This window comes from Aethalodelphis obliquidens, unplaced genomic scaffold (assembly GCF_003676395.1).
Source record: "Aethalodelphis obliquidens isolate GAN/ISIS:26980383/991018 unplaced genomic scaffold, ASM367639v1 scaffold5, whole genome shotgun sequence".
Taxonomy (NCBI): Eukaryota; Metazoa; Chordata; class Mammalia; order Artiodactyla; family Delphinidae; genus Aethalodelphis; species Aethalodelphis obliquidens.
The window spans coordinates 54471590-54489094 of record NW_020837949.1 but is presented as its reverse complement, the minus strand read 5'-3'; the positions used below and the strand labels follow the sequence as shown (position 1 = coordinate 54489094).

Below are 17505 nucleotides of genomic sequence, written 5' to 3'. Positions count from 1 at the left end.
CATTCAGGATTTGTGAGGCCTGCCATGCAGCTTTAAGAAGTCTAAGGACTGTCCACCTGTTCTTCCTTACTTCCCTGAGCAATCTCAACACAGACCACCATCCCTGAGGAAACCGCACCATGTTTCCTTCCCCCGAAAGATCCCCACGCCCGCTTCCTCGTGATGGCTCCTGTCCCTGTGACACAGCGCTTTCTGTGGCTCTCAGTCAACCGTCTCTGTCCCTCTCACTTTGCCACCTGCCTCTTTCCTCACTTGAGTGTCTCTCTTCCGCAAACGTTTTGAGCTTCTCTGAAGTGGCTATATTCTAGAACTGAAACATATTTTTACTGATTGAATTCAGTTCAATTTTCCTGATTCCTCAAAGGCAGGCAGGAGAAACGTTCTTCACCCGTGCTGTCCAGTAGAACGTTCTGTGATGCTGGAAAGGTCCTCGCTCTGCCCTGTCTCTATGGTGGCCACTAGTCATGGTGGGTAATGAGCACTTGAAACGTGTACTGCTACTGGGGGAACAAGGTTGTAATTTAGTTTAATTGTTTTTTTTTTTTTTTTTTTTTTTGGCGGTACGCGGGCCTCTCACTGTTGTGGCCTCTCCCGTTGCGGAGCACAGGCTCCGGACGCGCAGGCTCAGCAGCCATGGCTCACAGGCCCAGCTGCTCCGCGGCATGTGGGATATTCCCGGACTGGGGCACGAACCCATGTCCCCTGCATCGGCAGGCAGACTCTCAACCACTGCGCCACCAGGGAAGCCCTAGTTTAATTTTAATTAATTAAAAATGAACTTAAAATAGCTACACGTGGCTAGTGGTTACCCTGCTGGACAGCACAACTTTATATAAATCTTCCTTAAAAAAAAGGGAAGGGAAAGGAAGGGATGGCTTTTCCTATTTTGTCTTTATCCAGTCCTAGCCCAAATAAGTTGATTATTTTACTTCATAAATGTACAATTCTTAAATAGTTACCGAACAGGTCATAATATGTGGTTCAAAGGTTACCTACATCAACATCCTTTGGGGTTCTTTAAAATGCGGAAGACCCCAGGACCCTGGATTTTTAAAAACTCACCAGGGGTTTTGGCACTGCCCCCCACTTCCCCAGGGTGTGTGAACACCTCTCTAATGAACGTTCAGTTAGCGATGCCAGAGAGTCTTAAGCACCAATGAATTATATTTTGCTTGGAGTTCGGTTTTTTAAAAAATCTTTCTCTTATTTAATTAAAATTCTTGAGCAATTTATGCAGCCTACTGTTTACCTGGCAGCCTACTTTTAGGAAATTATTGCTTGATGACTGAGTCAGACAGAAAGAGTCTACCACATTTTTTTTTCATTTTCATATGATACTTAAATAACATTGATTAGCAAAGATAATATACTAGAAAGCAAGGAGAGGGTCACCAAAATATGCATGCAGTTAACTTCTTGCACTTGAACCAAATACAGTTTTTGCATGCACCAGACAGGTATTTCTATATTTATTATGAATTTAATAGGGTTTGAAGACCAATTGGTTCATTAAAAAGAGATGTTCCATAATGAGCATATACCATTTCAGGAAAATTATAAAACATCTGTCTAAAAGATTAGAGGCCATTCTTATCCCCTGTATTCAGCAAAAGGAGAGCAGACAAGAGTGACTGTGCACTTCCTCTCTCAATTCAGAATAACTGGAAAATTAAGCTCAGCCTGGGGGTGTATTCAGTATCACTGTGCACAAATATAAGTGATACTAATGGATGTGATATTCAATATAGTTTCCGGTCTTTCCCTTAGGGAAAATTTGTATGCGTATTTAAGGCGCTCTCAGACTTTAGGAAAGTCTTATCCTTTAATGCTGATAAAAAGGGTGGGGACAATCTATGCAATCTGTAGTCTATTCATATCTTTAGAGGATAACAAACTGTAGGAAGCACAGCATCTTGATCATCCATTGGCTGCATTTTTAAACTTAGGTGCATGTGGTTTTCTTTTCGTTTCATTTGGTTACAAGACTCTGAAACCAAAATTGCTCTCTGTTGCAAAGAAAAATGCTTCTCATTAGCTTTTCCAGTAAGGCCAGTTTATGTAAATCCAGGATTATTAACTAAATAACTGAAGTGACCTTAGTATATTCAAGTTTAGAAACAATTTGGCATTGTGGTATAAGAGAAAACTTAGTACTTGAAACGCTCCTCTCTACTCAGTCCTCTGTCATTTCAAAACCAGAAGTGATACAATGCATTTTCCACATTTACCTCTGTAACTCCCCAGAGAGAGGTGGCTAAAATGCTAGGTTACAGTCTTAGGCTCTCTGAGCCCTCAACCTCTTGCCCCTTCCTCTCCTTCCCAATCTCTCTGCTTTACAAAGAACTGGGGCATTTGAGGAAAATTTAAGATGCTTCAGCTTGTTCTAAACTGTTAATTAATTCATCAACAACAAAATCAAAATCTAGGGAATTACATATTTTCTTTATGAATACCCTTACTTATGTAGACTTTTTGTTTGTTTGCAGTACGCAGGCCTCTCATTGTTGTGGCCTCTCCTGTTGTGGAGCACAGGCTCTGGATGCGCAGGCTCAGCGGCCATGGCTCACGGGCCCAGCTGCTCCACGGCATGTGGGATCTTCCCGGACCGGGGCACGAACCCGTGTCCCCTGCATTGGCAGGTGGACTCTCAACCACTGCACCACCAGGGAAGCCCTATGTAGACTTTTGACTCTATAATGTCTACAATATAGACACTGGTATTCAGCTATTGATTAGAATCAGCTCCACTGTGCAGGATGTATTAGGCCAATATATAGGCTATGCTATTTCATCTCTAAGATGAACCCATTTGATTAAAAGAAAATCCTACAAAGGTGAAAAATTAAAATGATTTCCTTTTTTGCTGACTGACAGAAAACTCTTAAAATCCAGCTTCCATGCAGCTTTTCTAAGAAAAAGAAATTTAGATGTTTCCTTAATATAATGTTGAATCAAACTGAGGTATCTGGATTTTGAAGAAAACAACAAAGGCAGTAATAATATTAAAGCTTTAAAAGTTGATGTGAAAAAGACAAAATTCATAGAGAACATATTTCTAGTATTATTAGATAATTCTAGAGGAAGAGGTTCTAGATAATACCCTTGAATCTAGTTTTAAAAACATACTACAAAGAAAAAACATCTTTGTAAAGGCTTTTAAATACTGATGACTGTAGTTCCGAGCAGCTCTTTAATCCAGTGAGCATGATTTGATTTACACGGAAAAGCTGACCTGAAACACATTCTAGCCGTTTTGACTGGCCAGGCTCAGGTCACAGAGATCTCAAAAGAGCAGAGAAGAAAGGGCACAGACCTGCGATGGAAATTCAAGCTTGCTTGTGTGTATGTGTGTATGTGTGTATGAGGCAGCAGCACAAATAAGGTCCAATTTTTGTTTTGTTCTACTGAATTGGCTAAGGGATTTATAAAGTCAGGGGCTCTCATTATGGTAATGCAGGTCAAATACTCTCAATAGCATCTGCTGCAACCCTCATGAATTAAAACCATTCTCAGAACCAGGAGGTAACTGGTCAAAAACTCAGCCCCACTCTTTGTCTGACCAATTGAAGTGAGAGTACAAATGCTACTGGGTGAATAAAGTTGTGCTTCCGGGTAACTTTTTATCCAATAGGGAGAAATAACCAGAAGAATGAAGAATCTTACGTATGAAATAGCAAGTCTACTAGTAACACTTCCCGACTGGCATTTATACACCATCTTTTATCAATCTGGGAATCTTTTCTCCAATCATTCATAAATCACCACCATACTCCTGAGAGGCCAAAATTGACCTCCACATTGAGCATACACAAAAGCTAAGTCCAAATGTATTGACTAATCACCCACAAGACAATGTGGACATGTAATCTGCTGACAGTTCAGCCTGTTAACATTTCACATTAAGAGAGAGAGGAAGGAAGAGGAGCCCTTGCGATGCTGTCTGTATCTTTCAATTCACTGGAACATTTAATTCCTGAACAGCCACACAAGCAAGTAACAATATGGGCTAGCAAATAAAAAGCCTTCCTCACAAAAAAGTTGGTTCTCTGTTTGCTTCAGAGTTATGTTGCATTAAATGAAAAGATACATATAGGCGTAAACTTCCAAAAAACCCAGACATTTCCAACTGGCACTAAAGACGCAGCCTTTTCAGAAGTTGCCATCTTATGCTTTTTTCTGTAAAGCCTGTGTGATGACCGGGACAGGCCGACAGGCTCAGAGACTATCTCGTTTAGGTTCTGCTTTACACCTGCAGAATAGCAGAGGCCAAAGAATCGAATAGGAAAAAAATAAAATAAATGCTTCACCACAACAAGGTCTGTACTAGGGGCCACCCAGGAATCAGAAATGAGTGAAGTGGCCCAAATGGCCACTAAACTAAACTAGGGAGCCCATGTCCTTTCCAAAGGAGGCAGCCACAGTTCAGTTACATACACAAACTTCTGGCAGGAATGTGAGTTTAGTGTTGCCAAAGCTGCTGATTTCTCAAGAAAAGCCGGAAACCCAGACTTTGTGTAAAATCTCCTCATTTTAAAATGGGAGCAATCAAGGAAAAAAATTGTGTGGGCCACACAAAGCAGGTCTGTGGCTTAAATATCCTCCGAGGTTAACCATTTTCTAGCCTCTATGAAGGATGGGTGAGTAGTGAAATGATCTGCTTATGACTAAAATGGTTTGCTTATGACTACATAAATAAAGGACCATTGTGGTTAGACTCCAGCAAGTGCCTAAAAATACAGAAATGACTGACAGCACTCTGCCTCACTAGAATCTGTAATGAATGCCATAACAAACATAAGAGATTCATAAGATACTTAGGAAAAAATAAGTCTGAAATATTTCATTTGAAAGATTGACTCAATGTCTTTTCACAATTACTTTCCAAGTAAAGTAGGTCATCTTACCTGTGCTCTCTTGAGACTGCTGTGCGCATCAGTGCTTGCTATTTGATAGACTTTTGCCATAACTATTGTTTTTCCCAAAGGCCCGCATACTTTCTCCAGCTTCTGGTTGCAATCTTACATTTGGGACGGTAAAAATAGAAGACACTGTGGACAGAATGAAAAGTTTTCATTTACATATTTATAGGTGTATTTAGAATCTTTTCTTTCAAAATTGGAGGCTGAGATGCAATGCTGGATGTCCCACACATAAAACATCATGGTATGCATTGGTCTTTGAAATGTCGTCACAGCCACACACACACACACTCACACAGATTTACACACACATACGACAGGATAGTCTGCCTTCCCCTCCAAGCCACAGCTCAGCTGATCTCTCATACTTCTCTGATCTAGAACAATAAGCCTGAATTTGGAAACAACATATTTTGCCCTTTCTTTGTGCATTCTTTCATTCATTCTTTGAAGAAATATTTATTGAGCCCCACACTGTTCTAGGTTTTCAGAATCCTGTAGTGTATCAATCAGAATGAAAAGAAACCCTGGTTTTTGTAGATTCCACTTAGGGGAGACAGATGATAAACACTCAGATGAATATATCAACTAGTTGTAAGTGTTCTGAAGAATAATAAAGCAGGAAGAGAAACAGGAAGCGCCGGGGTGGAAGCAGGTCAGTGAAGGCTTCCCAGGTAAAGGTACCTTTGAGCAGAGAGCCAAAAAGGTGAGAGGGCAAGTCATGCATATATCTAGAGCAAGAGCAAGCACGAACTGAAGAAAGAAGAAACAGCAAAGCCTCTCTAAGGAGCAAGAGAAGGAGCAGGCAAAACAGTTAGATGGCTATTGTAGAAACACAGGTGAAGGAAGATGGTGAGTGACATGAGGCAGTGATGGCAGTGGAGAAGTGATGATGGTCTATTGATCTATTTTGAAGGTAGCATCAACAGGGTCTACAGAAGAACCGGGTTTGGGTACGACAAAAGAAGAGGAGTCAAGGGTAACTTCCAACAACTGGAAGAATGACATTGCCCCTTATTAATGAGGTGAAGACTATAAAATGAGCAAGTCTAAGGGAAAAGATAAGGAACTCAGTTCTGGTAATATGAAGTTAGAAACGCCTACTAGACGTCCAAATGGAGATGTTAAGTAGTCAGCTGGTATATGCAAGTCTGGAGTCAGGGAAGATGGGACTGGAGATTGAAATTTGGAAGCTGTCAGTGTACACAGATGATATCTAAATCATGAGATTAAATGAGATCATCTAGGCTCTAGGGAGCATATGTAGATAGGAAGATCTGAGGATTAAGCCCCAGGGCACTCTAAGAGTGAGAGGTCTGGCAGATGAGAAATCTGCAAAGGAGTATGAAAAGGAATGTTTAGGGAGGCAAAAGGAAAATGTCCTGTCCTGGAATCCAAGTGAAGGAAATGTTACTACGAGGAGACAGTGGTCAATTGTGTTGAATTATGCTGACGGATCAAGATGAGGGCTGGGGAAAGACCAATGGATAGAGACTAAAACCAGCAGTTGTGGAATCTTGGGTATAAAAGCTCGGCTCAAAAGGATTCAAGAGAGAATGGAAGTCTAGAAACCAGAGCAGCAAATATGTTAGAACAGGGTGTGTTTTCTTTTTAAAAAGATGGCATGGAGCTCCATTAATGGCATAATGTTGCTTTAGGATAATATATAGGACATATATAGGAATAAGAAACCCTACCAACATTAGAGCTGAAAGGTCCTTAGGGATCACTGTGTCTCTATATGAGAAATTGGGAACCCACAGAAACTAAGGCACTTCTCCAAAGCTGCCCAGCTAGTTAACAGCGGAGCTGAAGCTGGAATCCAGGTGGTCTGATTCCCAGTTCAGTGCTCTTCACACTGCACCAATTTGTTGGCCTTCTTTCACTGCAGATCTGAGTTTTGTGAATTAGCAAATGAATGTAATAAAATCAAGGACTCTACGCTATGAAGTGTATTTTGTTCATTTACTTTGACAAGGGTGGTTCAGCTTCAATAATTTATGTAACTTGATAGTATACACAGGAGAATGCCCTTTGGTGTATTTGGGAAAAATAATGAATTTCTTCTAAATCAGCCCTCCATTTACTTCCCTGCAATTAAATCTTTGTGAAGAAGTGGGGCAAGGCTGTTCGGGTTTTGGGATAGAGGGAGAATGACAGGGTGCCACTAGAATTAGCCAGCTTTAACCGCCAGATCTCCAGGTAACTGTACCATAATTCTTGCTTGATGAATTTATAATTCCTGCTTCAGTGGCACACTAATACATTGCTTCTAAATTTTGGCATTTTGTAAACTGGTGAGGTTTTAAGGACTAGTACAATTAAGAAAGATATTATATTGTTATATGTTCTTCCAAAGCAAATAACAGTCTGGCATCAGCATACAACTTCATTTTTATAAGAATTCATGGAATGACTGCAGTGCTCTGTGTAACCAAGGTTCTAATAACACTTGATACTCTTCTCAAAAGGTCTGATATATTAAAGTAGCCAAGAAGACTGGAGCCCACTTTGAACTTACTTTTGTTACAATCTTCTCCTTTTACCTGGGTTTGCTTTCTGCTTGCGTAAGATTTTCCCTTTGTGGACATTCTTTAAAAAAAAAAATGCCATGACCCATCTTTAAGAATGTGACTGCTATGGACTTAACTGTGTCCCTCCAAAATTCATATGCTGAAGCCTTAACCCCCCATGTGATAGTTTTTGGAGATGAGGCCTTTGGGTAGTATTTAGGGTTAGATGAAGTCATGAAGGTGAGGCCCTTAGGATGAAATTAGTGGCTTTATATGAAAAAAATGAGAGAGAGAGAGAGAGAGAGAGAGAGAGAGAGGGAGAGAGAGGTGTCACTGTTCCTCTCTCTCTGCCATGTGAAGATACAGGGAGGTGGCTGTCTCATCAGGAAACTTGATTTTGCCGACACCTTGATCTTTGACTTCCCAGCCTTCAGAACTGTGAGAAATAAATGTTTGTTGTTTAAGCCCCGGTCTAAGTTATTTTGTTACTGCATCCTGAATAGACTATGTATTAATGTGAGGCTCCTAAAACTGATTAACAGAAACCATGACTTGGTTGATAAGACAATCCATTTATTGGTTCTGCAACACTTCTTTTCAGATGGATCTCTTTCCAAATCTCCTTGAAAAGGAAGCATATGAGGATACTGGCACTGCTGCTGCTGCTGCCATTTGCCAGGTGGTGAACTTTTACAAGACTCCACACTAATGTAAAATTTAATTTTAAGAATTTCAAGAACTTTTAAATATAGTTTGCAGAATATTAACCTAGATAACAGAGTCACCAAAACCAGTCATTTCACTTAAAAGAACTAGTTCCCAAAGTCTCCAAAGCCTAGGAATTCTTTGTTGTGTAAACATGTTTACAAGAACTACCATGTTGTTCGAAATGGAAATGACTGTGGTATTTAATACTGGGATTGTCCTTTCTTGCGACTGGATTTATGCTTCATAATGATTATCTACTAGACACAGAAATAGCATTTCTGTAACTCAAAATTGTTACCGGAGGCGTTTAGCAGAATCTTGCTTTAAAAATATAATGATTTTTCATCTTTATTCTCCCCCCTTCAAAAGGTTTCACTGCTCCTGATGTTTAACGTTATGCAAAGACGTGTTTCTGCCAATGAATATCGCCTTATGGTTATGCTTCTGCAAATAGCCTGCTGTGAGCTGATAAAGGGATTAATGCAGCCAAAATTCTTAATCTGTGAAATTACAAATTAAATTCTCATATTAAAAATACCACCCTGAGGTATTTTTTGTGGTTTTAATTCCCCTCTGGTGTTCTGCATACATTGTGCTTGTTAATGACAGGGACAAGGCTGTCTCCATTGGCAGCCTGCTGCCGAGTGATAATGTGTAGGCATTTACTTACTGATAGAAACTGGATTTAACCACTGGCTGATAAACTAAGTGCCAAGTGGGTAATAAGTCCATATTAACAGAAAAGTACTACTACAGAATTCAGAATTCATAGACCATCAAAATCCCGGCTTAAACTCAATCATCAAGTCAGATGGGATTGAGATGTCACCAAGGAGGAGTGATATCAAGTTGCAAGTTATACTGAATGGGAAAACAAGCCATATGTTTGAGTCTGACGAGCAATAAACTAATGAGTCCACTGGCATCATTTTTTTTTTTTTTTCAGTACGGGAAGATGTGTTACCAATTCATTATTTTTCTATAGGGATTTCAACTTTAATTTTTTTTTTAATGGGGATAGTTGTAGTAATGGTCAGTGGGTAGACTTTCAGAAAGGAAGTAGTGCAGAATATGGGATAAATATGGGCTTGGAATATATGAAATACTGAAGAAGATTTCAAAGCATGGGGGAGTAGTGGGTTAATATATCTATAGTTACTTTAGAGTAAAAAAAAAAAGTAATTAGAATTAAATATGAGGTATCAGAAAAGATTTAGTGTAGGAATACCCAAGAGTTGTTACTTGGGACTTAGTTCCAAAGTAAAAGGTTATTGTTGTCGAGGAGACTCCAATGCTATCATGGGTGGAAAAAGTCTAAGGGAATAAAGAAATAAATTTTATGTATGTCTATGGTAAGTGATGTGTACACAAGGATTAAAAATGATATATCCATCCATATATGCAGTATATTAATTTTTAAGGCAAAAAGAAAAGAGTATGAGGAGAAATATCTTTCACTGGCATTTGGAAAGAACGTATCACCATTGAACAAAAGTGTTCTTACTGCAGTAGTGTTTTGCAAAATTTCACAAGAATTTTGTTTCACACTTTGGAAGAAAGATGAGATCCTCCCAGTCATAAATCCTCCCCCAAATATTTAAAATGTAATTGAAAAAGGCTGTGTAAATATGAACACTTTTGTAAAAACAAAACAAAAACGCACCCAGGAATGTGTTTTGTTTTAAAAGATCCAGAGAAGAGCTCTGTATGAATACCAAGAGCATCTGTAGTTGAAATGAATTACATGTCTTCAGTTCTTACATGTCAATTCAGCGCATTAGCCAATTGCCAACTCTGTTCGTCAGCTCACTGCATAGCAGCCCTTTTTAAGGTTATTGTTACAACCAAGATTGTCTCTGAGAATCAAATAGAAATGAATCATTCCTACTCTGTGTACTGCAGCCAGCTAAAAAATACTATATGCATAAGGCACTAAATATGTAAATCATATTTTCCTTTTCCTTTATGACTGCTCATATCATTTTTTTGGACACACACATAATCAAATACAAAGACATGCAGCTGCTGACTGCAGAGCAGAGATAGCAAAAAAGGAATCCATTTTCTTCCTGTGTCTGGTAAGCTAGCAATTGAATGGCAGGATTCCACTAAATATATACACACACACTACCCCCCTCCCCCATTCTCTCTCGCTCTCTCTATACACACACACACACACACACGCGCGCGCGTGCGCAATGCATATACAAGCATACGTAATATTAGAGAGATGCACATATAAACATGTGGACCTCTCTACATGTGTATTACACATAGATGCTAAAATCATGTCCCTGCTTCGATTGGATGTTTTGAATTTGTCATACTCACTATCAGTCAGTTCCCATAGCCGTGGGGGCAGGTCACTAAAATACTCGTGGCTCAAGGCGGCCTGTGCTGACAGTCTGTTCTTTGGGGAACACTGTAGGAGTTTGGAGGCCAGATCCTCTGCATGATTCACATAGCTGAGCCTGAAAACACAAGCAAAAAAGAGAGAAATCAGAACAAACAAGAAAATCCCCTAAGTAAGACATAAGGCTCACCTAATTTTTCAGTATTTATTTATTCCTGGCCAAGAAAACAAGTTGCCTGTTGAAAATAAAAAGAAGCAGAATTCACATTAGTTCCTAGAGTATCCGTTACTGTAAACCAGCTTTTACTCTCACTTTCCTCACTGATGTAACATATTTTACTATAAGCAAAGGATTGATATTTTCAGGATAGAATTAGGTCCCAAGGTAGAAAATTTCAGAAGATAATTTATCAAATAGTTGCCAGAATTTGTTCATAGAATATAGGTACTGCATACACATCTGGATACATTTACAGGAAAATTAATACAAAGTAACCAGGAGAATTAAAATAAATCTACTATTAAATTCTCTAGTTACTAAAGTTACTTTTTCCTTTAAGAATTTACATTTTCTTACATTGAACAAAAAATTACTGGAATAAGTACCCTTTCAAATATTAATCATAATATTAACACGCAGGTTAACAAAGGGGATAGGCTTAAACCATATGGGACTGAATCAATTCAAGATGACCTTTAAAACGACAGCAGAGAGAAAATATGTGTCTCAAGATTACCAAAAAAGCAGAGGAGTAAAATCTTTCATGTGGTACTACTTTCAAATGGGTAGCAGACCACACTGTCCAGCCCAGCCTTGTTTTCCATGGAAACTCTACTTCACTGCTCAGGGCAATCAAACCCAAATAGTTAACATAAAAATGATAATTAAAGTCTTCCTAATAATGATTACCATTTATGAGTAGGTGAACATGTGTCAAGCGCTCTCCTAGGCGCTTTTCACACACTCTCCTATTTACTATTCGGACAAGATAACTCTGTTTCTGTCTAACAGCAGGGGGAGCGAAGTGGAAGTCAGAGAAGGTAATGGTTTGCTCAGTTAGCAGGTTGAGCAGATTCAAACCCACCCAGTGGTTTTGCATGTGCAAAGCTCTCAGGTCATTCCTAAAGGCTTTTACCCACAGATTCCTGAGTTTCTACAAGATGAAGTAAGTACAGTGACTCTTAAGCACCCAGAAGAATGTGAAGAAACGTTGCACCTGCTAGTGGGTATTCTTTCAAAAGCCTTGAAGCTACAAAACAAGCCATGAGCCAATAAACATCTTTTCTAGTGACCAACAATTCTCTCCCTTCCCCTTCTCAAGCTACTCTTTAGCATTGATTTAAAATTGTTATGGTGTGGGGGGAGGGGGATGGATTGGGAGTGAGGAAGAGGAAAGTAGGTCATGAATTTGGGCAGAGGAAGAAAAAGGGAGAAGAGCGAAGAAAAATATTACTCCAAAGATCCAATCTAAGAGACCTTCTCCCTAAATCTTCATAGGTGAAGGTCTCACCCATTGGTTCAGTGTCTGGCTGCTGTAATGCTGTTTTTTAAAAAACTGATCAGTATCTTGGTTTTAAATGTCTCTACCTGGCAAAGAGAAATTTGTCTACAGGAAACGGAGGCATTCTTAAAATTCTGTTTTCTTTTTTTTCTTCTTTCTTTCTTTTAATAGGGTCCAGGGCTATCCAAATTATTCCTTCCTCTTCCTAAGACTCTTTCGCTATTAAATTTTTTTCATTAATATGTTTCTAAATATCAAATGCAAAGTTTGAGATAGGTAGACTTCATGGCAAAAACTGCACTTATATTGAACATACAGTTTGTATGTAACCATGGTGAACACGTTGGTATCCATTTTATACAGCTTTGATAAAACACAACGACAGTGCCAGCCAGACTGAGACTATATCTAAGTTTTAGGCCTGACTCTGTTAAAGAGTGATGAACCACATTATGTCTGCAGTCCTTCCAGCTCCAACAAGCCGTAAGTCATCCTTGAAGCATGGTTTCACTATTTTGAAGAATTATAAATATTTAAAGTTGTATTTGTTTTTGCAGTTGATTGTTGATCACATTTAGATTTAACACATATAGACCTAAATATAAGGAATTACCAAGAAGACATTTCCCCTCCCCCAAACTGACTAAACTTGTTAATAAAGTCAATAATCAAATGCTTATTTGTGCTATCTGGTTTATACATAAACATCTGAATTATCACACAAAATTTTAATTCAGAAAGTTTGCTATATCTTGCGATGTATGGGGTTCTTTTGATTTAACCTGCTTGGTATTCATAGTGTTTCCTGAATTTGAGGTTTCATGTCTTTCATCAATTCTGGAAGAAGATCTCAGCCACTACTTTCCGAATATTGCCTTTGCTCAATTCTCTCTCTTCCGTCGTTTTATAACTCCAATGTAATACCATCTTATTAAATTTTCCATGTCTTCACTTGTTCTTTCATATTTTCCATCTGTTAGTCTCTCTGTTCTCCATTCTGAGTAATTACTTCAGAGCCATCTTCTAACTCAACTAACTCTCTAATCAGGTACATCTAATATGCTGTTTTCCTTATTCATTTTGTTCTTATAAGTTCTTTTAAAATCTCTGACAAATTTTCATTTTCAACTTTAATGGTTTCCTATTTAAGTTTTTAATTTGATCTTTTATTTCTTTACAATATTTTAAATACAGTTTTGTTCTATGTCTGATAATTCCCAATAGCTGAAGTTCTGGGTGAGGTGGAGGAGTCCAGTTTTGTTGCTTTTGCTACTGACTCTCACTCACAATGACTTTTTCACGTTTTATAATTCTGGATTTTGGGCTCATGCTTGGCTTTGATAATCTGTGGGAGTCTTGAAGCACCTGGGTTGAGACTATGTTCTCTATAGGGATTTTCTTTTGCTTCTGCTAGGAGCGCTGGAGCTCTCTCAACACCTATGTACTCCAAGTTCTTTCTGTTGGCTTCTGAGACCAAGTGAGTTATGTAAATTTAAACCTAAACTTGTAGAATTCTCAGGGGAGTCTTTTTCATCCCCATTCAGAGCCAAGGGCAACACAAACAATTGTCCTTGAAGTCTCTCTTTGCTGGAAGCAGATTTTTTTCTTTTTTTTTTTTTAGCCAGCCCATTACTGGCTGAAGTGCTTTGAGGGTCTTGACTCTCTGTGGGGAATCTCAACTCCTATGCCCTCCTAACTTTCTCAGGCCCAAAGCCTTGATTCCCGACCATCAAGCAGCTCCACGTTTCTGTTTTAGCAATACCTCGAGGGCAGCTGCAACTTCAGCACTTACTTATCATTCTGTTTTTTTCATTCTTGGCCCCTGGAAATTTCAGTTAATTTCTTCTTGGTTCAGCTATGCATATGCATTTGAACGGATGTGCTTGTATTTTATCCAACATTTTAGGTGATTTTTAGCAGTAGCAGAAGAGACTGTTTTTCCCCCTACAGATAAATATTTATAATCTCTATAATCTAATTAGTTACTATAAAATCATCCACACTTACAGTTTTTAGGTCTTTCTCCCTGGAATAAGCACTAAATTGGTGTTGTTGTCTTGCCTCTTTTTTTTTTAAACTAATTCTTTTAGGTTACCTCTATTAAGTCTCAAAAACTAGATAACTGAAGTTATTTCAGGCTAATGTTCCTTCCTTCACCACTTACTTTATAGATGACTCTCAAATGCATTATCCTAAGTGAAAGAAGCCAAAGGCTACACATTATATACTTTCATTTAGATGACATTCTGAAAAACGCAAAATTATAGAAACAGAAAAGTGATCAGTGATTGTCTGAGGCTGGGGGTGGGAGGGGTTAAGAAAGGGGTCCAGAGAATTTTTTCAAATGGCTCTACATCTTGATCAATAGGAATGGAGATCAGGCCATCTAGACATGTGAAAGGGCAGGGGGACTGGTCAAGGAAATTCAGCACAGGGAGCAGTCTGGAGAGATGGGGTGTTGCAGGTTTTTCACAAGGAACATTCAGACATCAGGGGTGGAGGCTGGCCCTCTGTGAGTGACTGTCACTGGGACTTCTGTGTCGCAGGGGAGCCTCAAGGGATGTCCCAGCAAATGAGGAGATGCAACTGCTAATGGTGAGGCTCTCCTATGGATTTCAGTGCTGGATGCCAGGTCACCGAGTGGGGGTTGGCCTCAGGTGGTCAGAACTGTGCCTGTCAGCTCACAGGGTGAGTTCAGCCAGCTCTACGTTCCTGGAGGTTCACATAAATGGGGAAGGGTACGTGGGACAGAAACCTTCACGTTCATTCCATATTCATTGTTTTTGTGTGTGTGTGTGTGGTATGCGGGCCTCTAGCTGTTGTGGCCTCTCCCGTTGCGGAGCACAGGCTCTGGACGCGCAGGCTCAGTGGCCATGGCTCACGGGCCCAGCCGCTCTGCGGCATGTGGGATCTTCCTGGACCAGGGCACGAACCTGTGTCCCCTGCATCGGCAGGAGGACTCTCAACCACTGCGCCACCAGGGAAGCCCCATATTCATTGCTTTTAAAAGATGTTGTTTGCTGTTTGTGGAAACTCCCTGGGAAAAACCTTAAGGAATTTAAAAATTATAAATCTGTATGAAAATGAAGAGAAACAATCTCTACTGAATTCAGAGTATGTTTGTGGAGAGAATCTTATCAGTAACTTTCAAACAAATGCTTTTAATACAGTTGAAAATAATAGTATTCTGCTATTCTAATCATAACAAATTTCATCGTTTTCCTAGTCCTTATCTATGTAACACACACACACACACACACATACACTTTACCTGAGTTTTTTAAAAAAAAATATGAAAGAATGTAACATGAATAGCAAAAACAGCTTTAAACCATGACTACAGAGCAGGATATTTTCTTTATTCCTTGTGCAGGTCAGATTTTTGTACCTCAGAAATGAGGAAGATGGAACATATGGTCATTAAGGGTTGTCTAGCTCTAACATTACATGTCCTCTGATCTAGGAAGAACCTGAGTGTGAACTGGAGGCAGGGAGGGTGAGCAGAGCCACACTGGCCTGCCATCGCTCACCCAACACAGCTCCCCTCTCTGCCATCAAGGCAGTGATCCAACAGTACCTCTCACTTGTCTTCACTCAACCTGTCAACTAAATGCTTTAAAAGGTCACCTAAGTTTCTAAGCCATCTTGAAAATAAAGAGCAAAGCAAAGCCAAAGTCTGTTGCCACACTAAGGAAGACTGTCAACGTTGGGTAGAGAAAACTGAAAGTAGAGGATGAAAATGGTGGCACGAGAAAGAGGAAAAACTGGGCAATGGCAAGCCAAAAAGGGCATTTCCTATGAGGCACGGTTCCTGGTACAGAGTGGGGACATGGCATTTGTTGAATGACTGAATTTTTGATTGAGAACTGACTATATTAATTTTTATACTTACAAGAGGTTTTAACTTTACCTGCGACACATGAATTTAAAAGTAAACAATCATTTTGGGGTAAAAACATCTTAAGGTTAAATTCTGGTCCCTAAGGAACATCTTCAAAGTATACATGTCTCAGAGGATGACTTTTTTTTTTGAAGTGGGAAGGAAATTCATCCTTGTCTTTTTAAAGTTACTTTATAAACTGGGACTGCAAGGTTTTTTTGTTTGTTTTTTCACGTTGTAGTGCCAAAAGACTCCCTCTAAAACTGATGATACATCTGCTTGTAGAACTAAAACAAGTTACATTTTGTTCCTAAGAGTTGACTTCTAAATATGTCTATAAAAATCTTCGCTGCGATTTATTAATATTTTAGCTCATGAAAGCTGAACATAAAGGGTAGAGGTGTAGCAGGTTCAATCTACTTATTAAAGCATTCAATGGAGATACTGACTTCCATATATATAAAGGCTTAAAAGGAAATTAATAAAAAGAACAGAACGTTCTAGAATACTCCTCACTTGCAATTTATGATGGGAAAAAACGACATACACTGTGGGCCTACGTCTGAAGCATAAGAGTGTGCTTTGTCTCACAGAGCTGGAAATAGAGCAACCTGGAGTGAAAGATGGGGAGGGTCTCTATATTCATGCTTTACTCACTGTCACACTCATCACAAAGACAAATGGACTGGGTCCTTTTATTTGACAGTGCACATTTTGTCTCTGTGCCAAGGATGCCAACATGGGCACTGGCCACTGGGTTAGACAACAATTGATCTCTTGAAAATGATTTGTGAAGAAGTCCACCCACCAATAAAAACAAGTCTGACTGTTTCCTCAACTGTACCGACTAGAACTGTCAGATACAGCACTCTTGTATATATATATATATGAAAAGCTAAATGTGCATTTAATCACCTTCTTGTCAAAGTTCTAACTTAGAGGGAAGACTGCAGTCATAAAACCACTCTGATTTTTCAAAAAGTGACTTATTTTTAAAAAACAGGCTTGAATTTATTCATTTTGCAAAGCGGGGCCAGTAATTGGTCAAGCAGAAGATGAAGGGAATCCCTGACACTGGAATAAACTCCTGGGGAAAATAAAGACTAATATGAGGAAAGATTTAGGTCTGTGCAGTGAATCTCAAGTCCAGGAGCTGGGCTGTGCAATGAAATGAGAGGCAAGGCTCTTGGGTATGTTAATAATGAAGACAGAGTTGTTTTACACTGAGACTTTGTCAACACACTGCTGTTAAAAAAAAAAAATTAATGAGAGTCCTCCCCTCAAGGTAAACAGGTAACATTTTTATATTAGCTTCCAAAAATAGGTTGTGTTTTGTTGTGCATAGAAAATTGTTCAGTTCTCATTCATTTATTCTAGCTAAACTGTTTAATAACACAATCTCCCTGGAAGACACTCATTCCCATAACGGTCAGCTGACTTGATTGTTAAAATTCTGTATCATAGTGCTACTTGTAGAGTGTTCTACAGTCTACAAAGTGTTTTCACACATATTATTTTATTTGATCCAGATAATCAAAGGGCCATACTTACAAAATGGAACGTACAGAAATTTCTGACTCTTTAGTGCCCATTACATATCATGCCAAAGATTTACTGTATGTATATATGT

The 17505-nt window shown here is 39.1% G+C and overlaps 1 protein-coding gene across 5 annotated transcripts in view; it reads right to left on the bottom strand.

Annotated features, from left to right (window-relative positions):
• Positions 1-17505, bottom strand: part of CDK14 (cyclin dependent kinase 14) — a 704276-nt gene that overhangs the window by 74343 nt on the left and 612428 nt on the right. For all 5 annotated transcript variants that reach the window (XM_027102392.1, XM_027102393.1, XM_027102395.1 and 2 more), the window contains 2 exons: positions 10472-10611; positions 4905-5048 (listed from right to left, as the gene is read on the bottom strand). In XM_027102392.1, the coding sequence (XP_026958193.1) occupies positions 4933-5048; positions 10472-10611 (256 nt within the window). In that variant the 3' untranslated portion in view covers positions 4905-4932. The remainder of the gene's footprint in view (positions 1-4904; positions 5049-10471; positions 10612-17505) is intronic.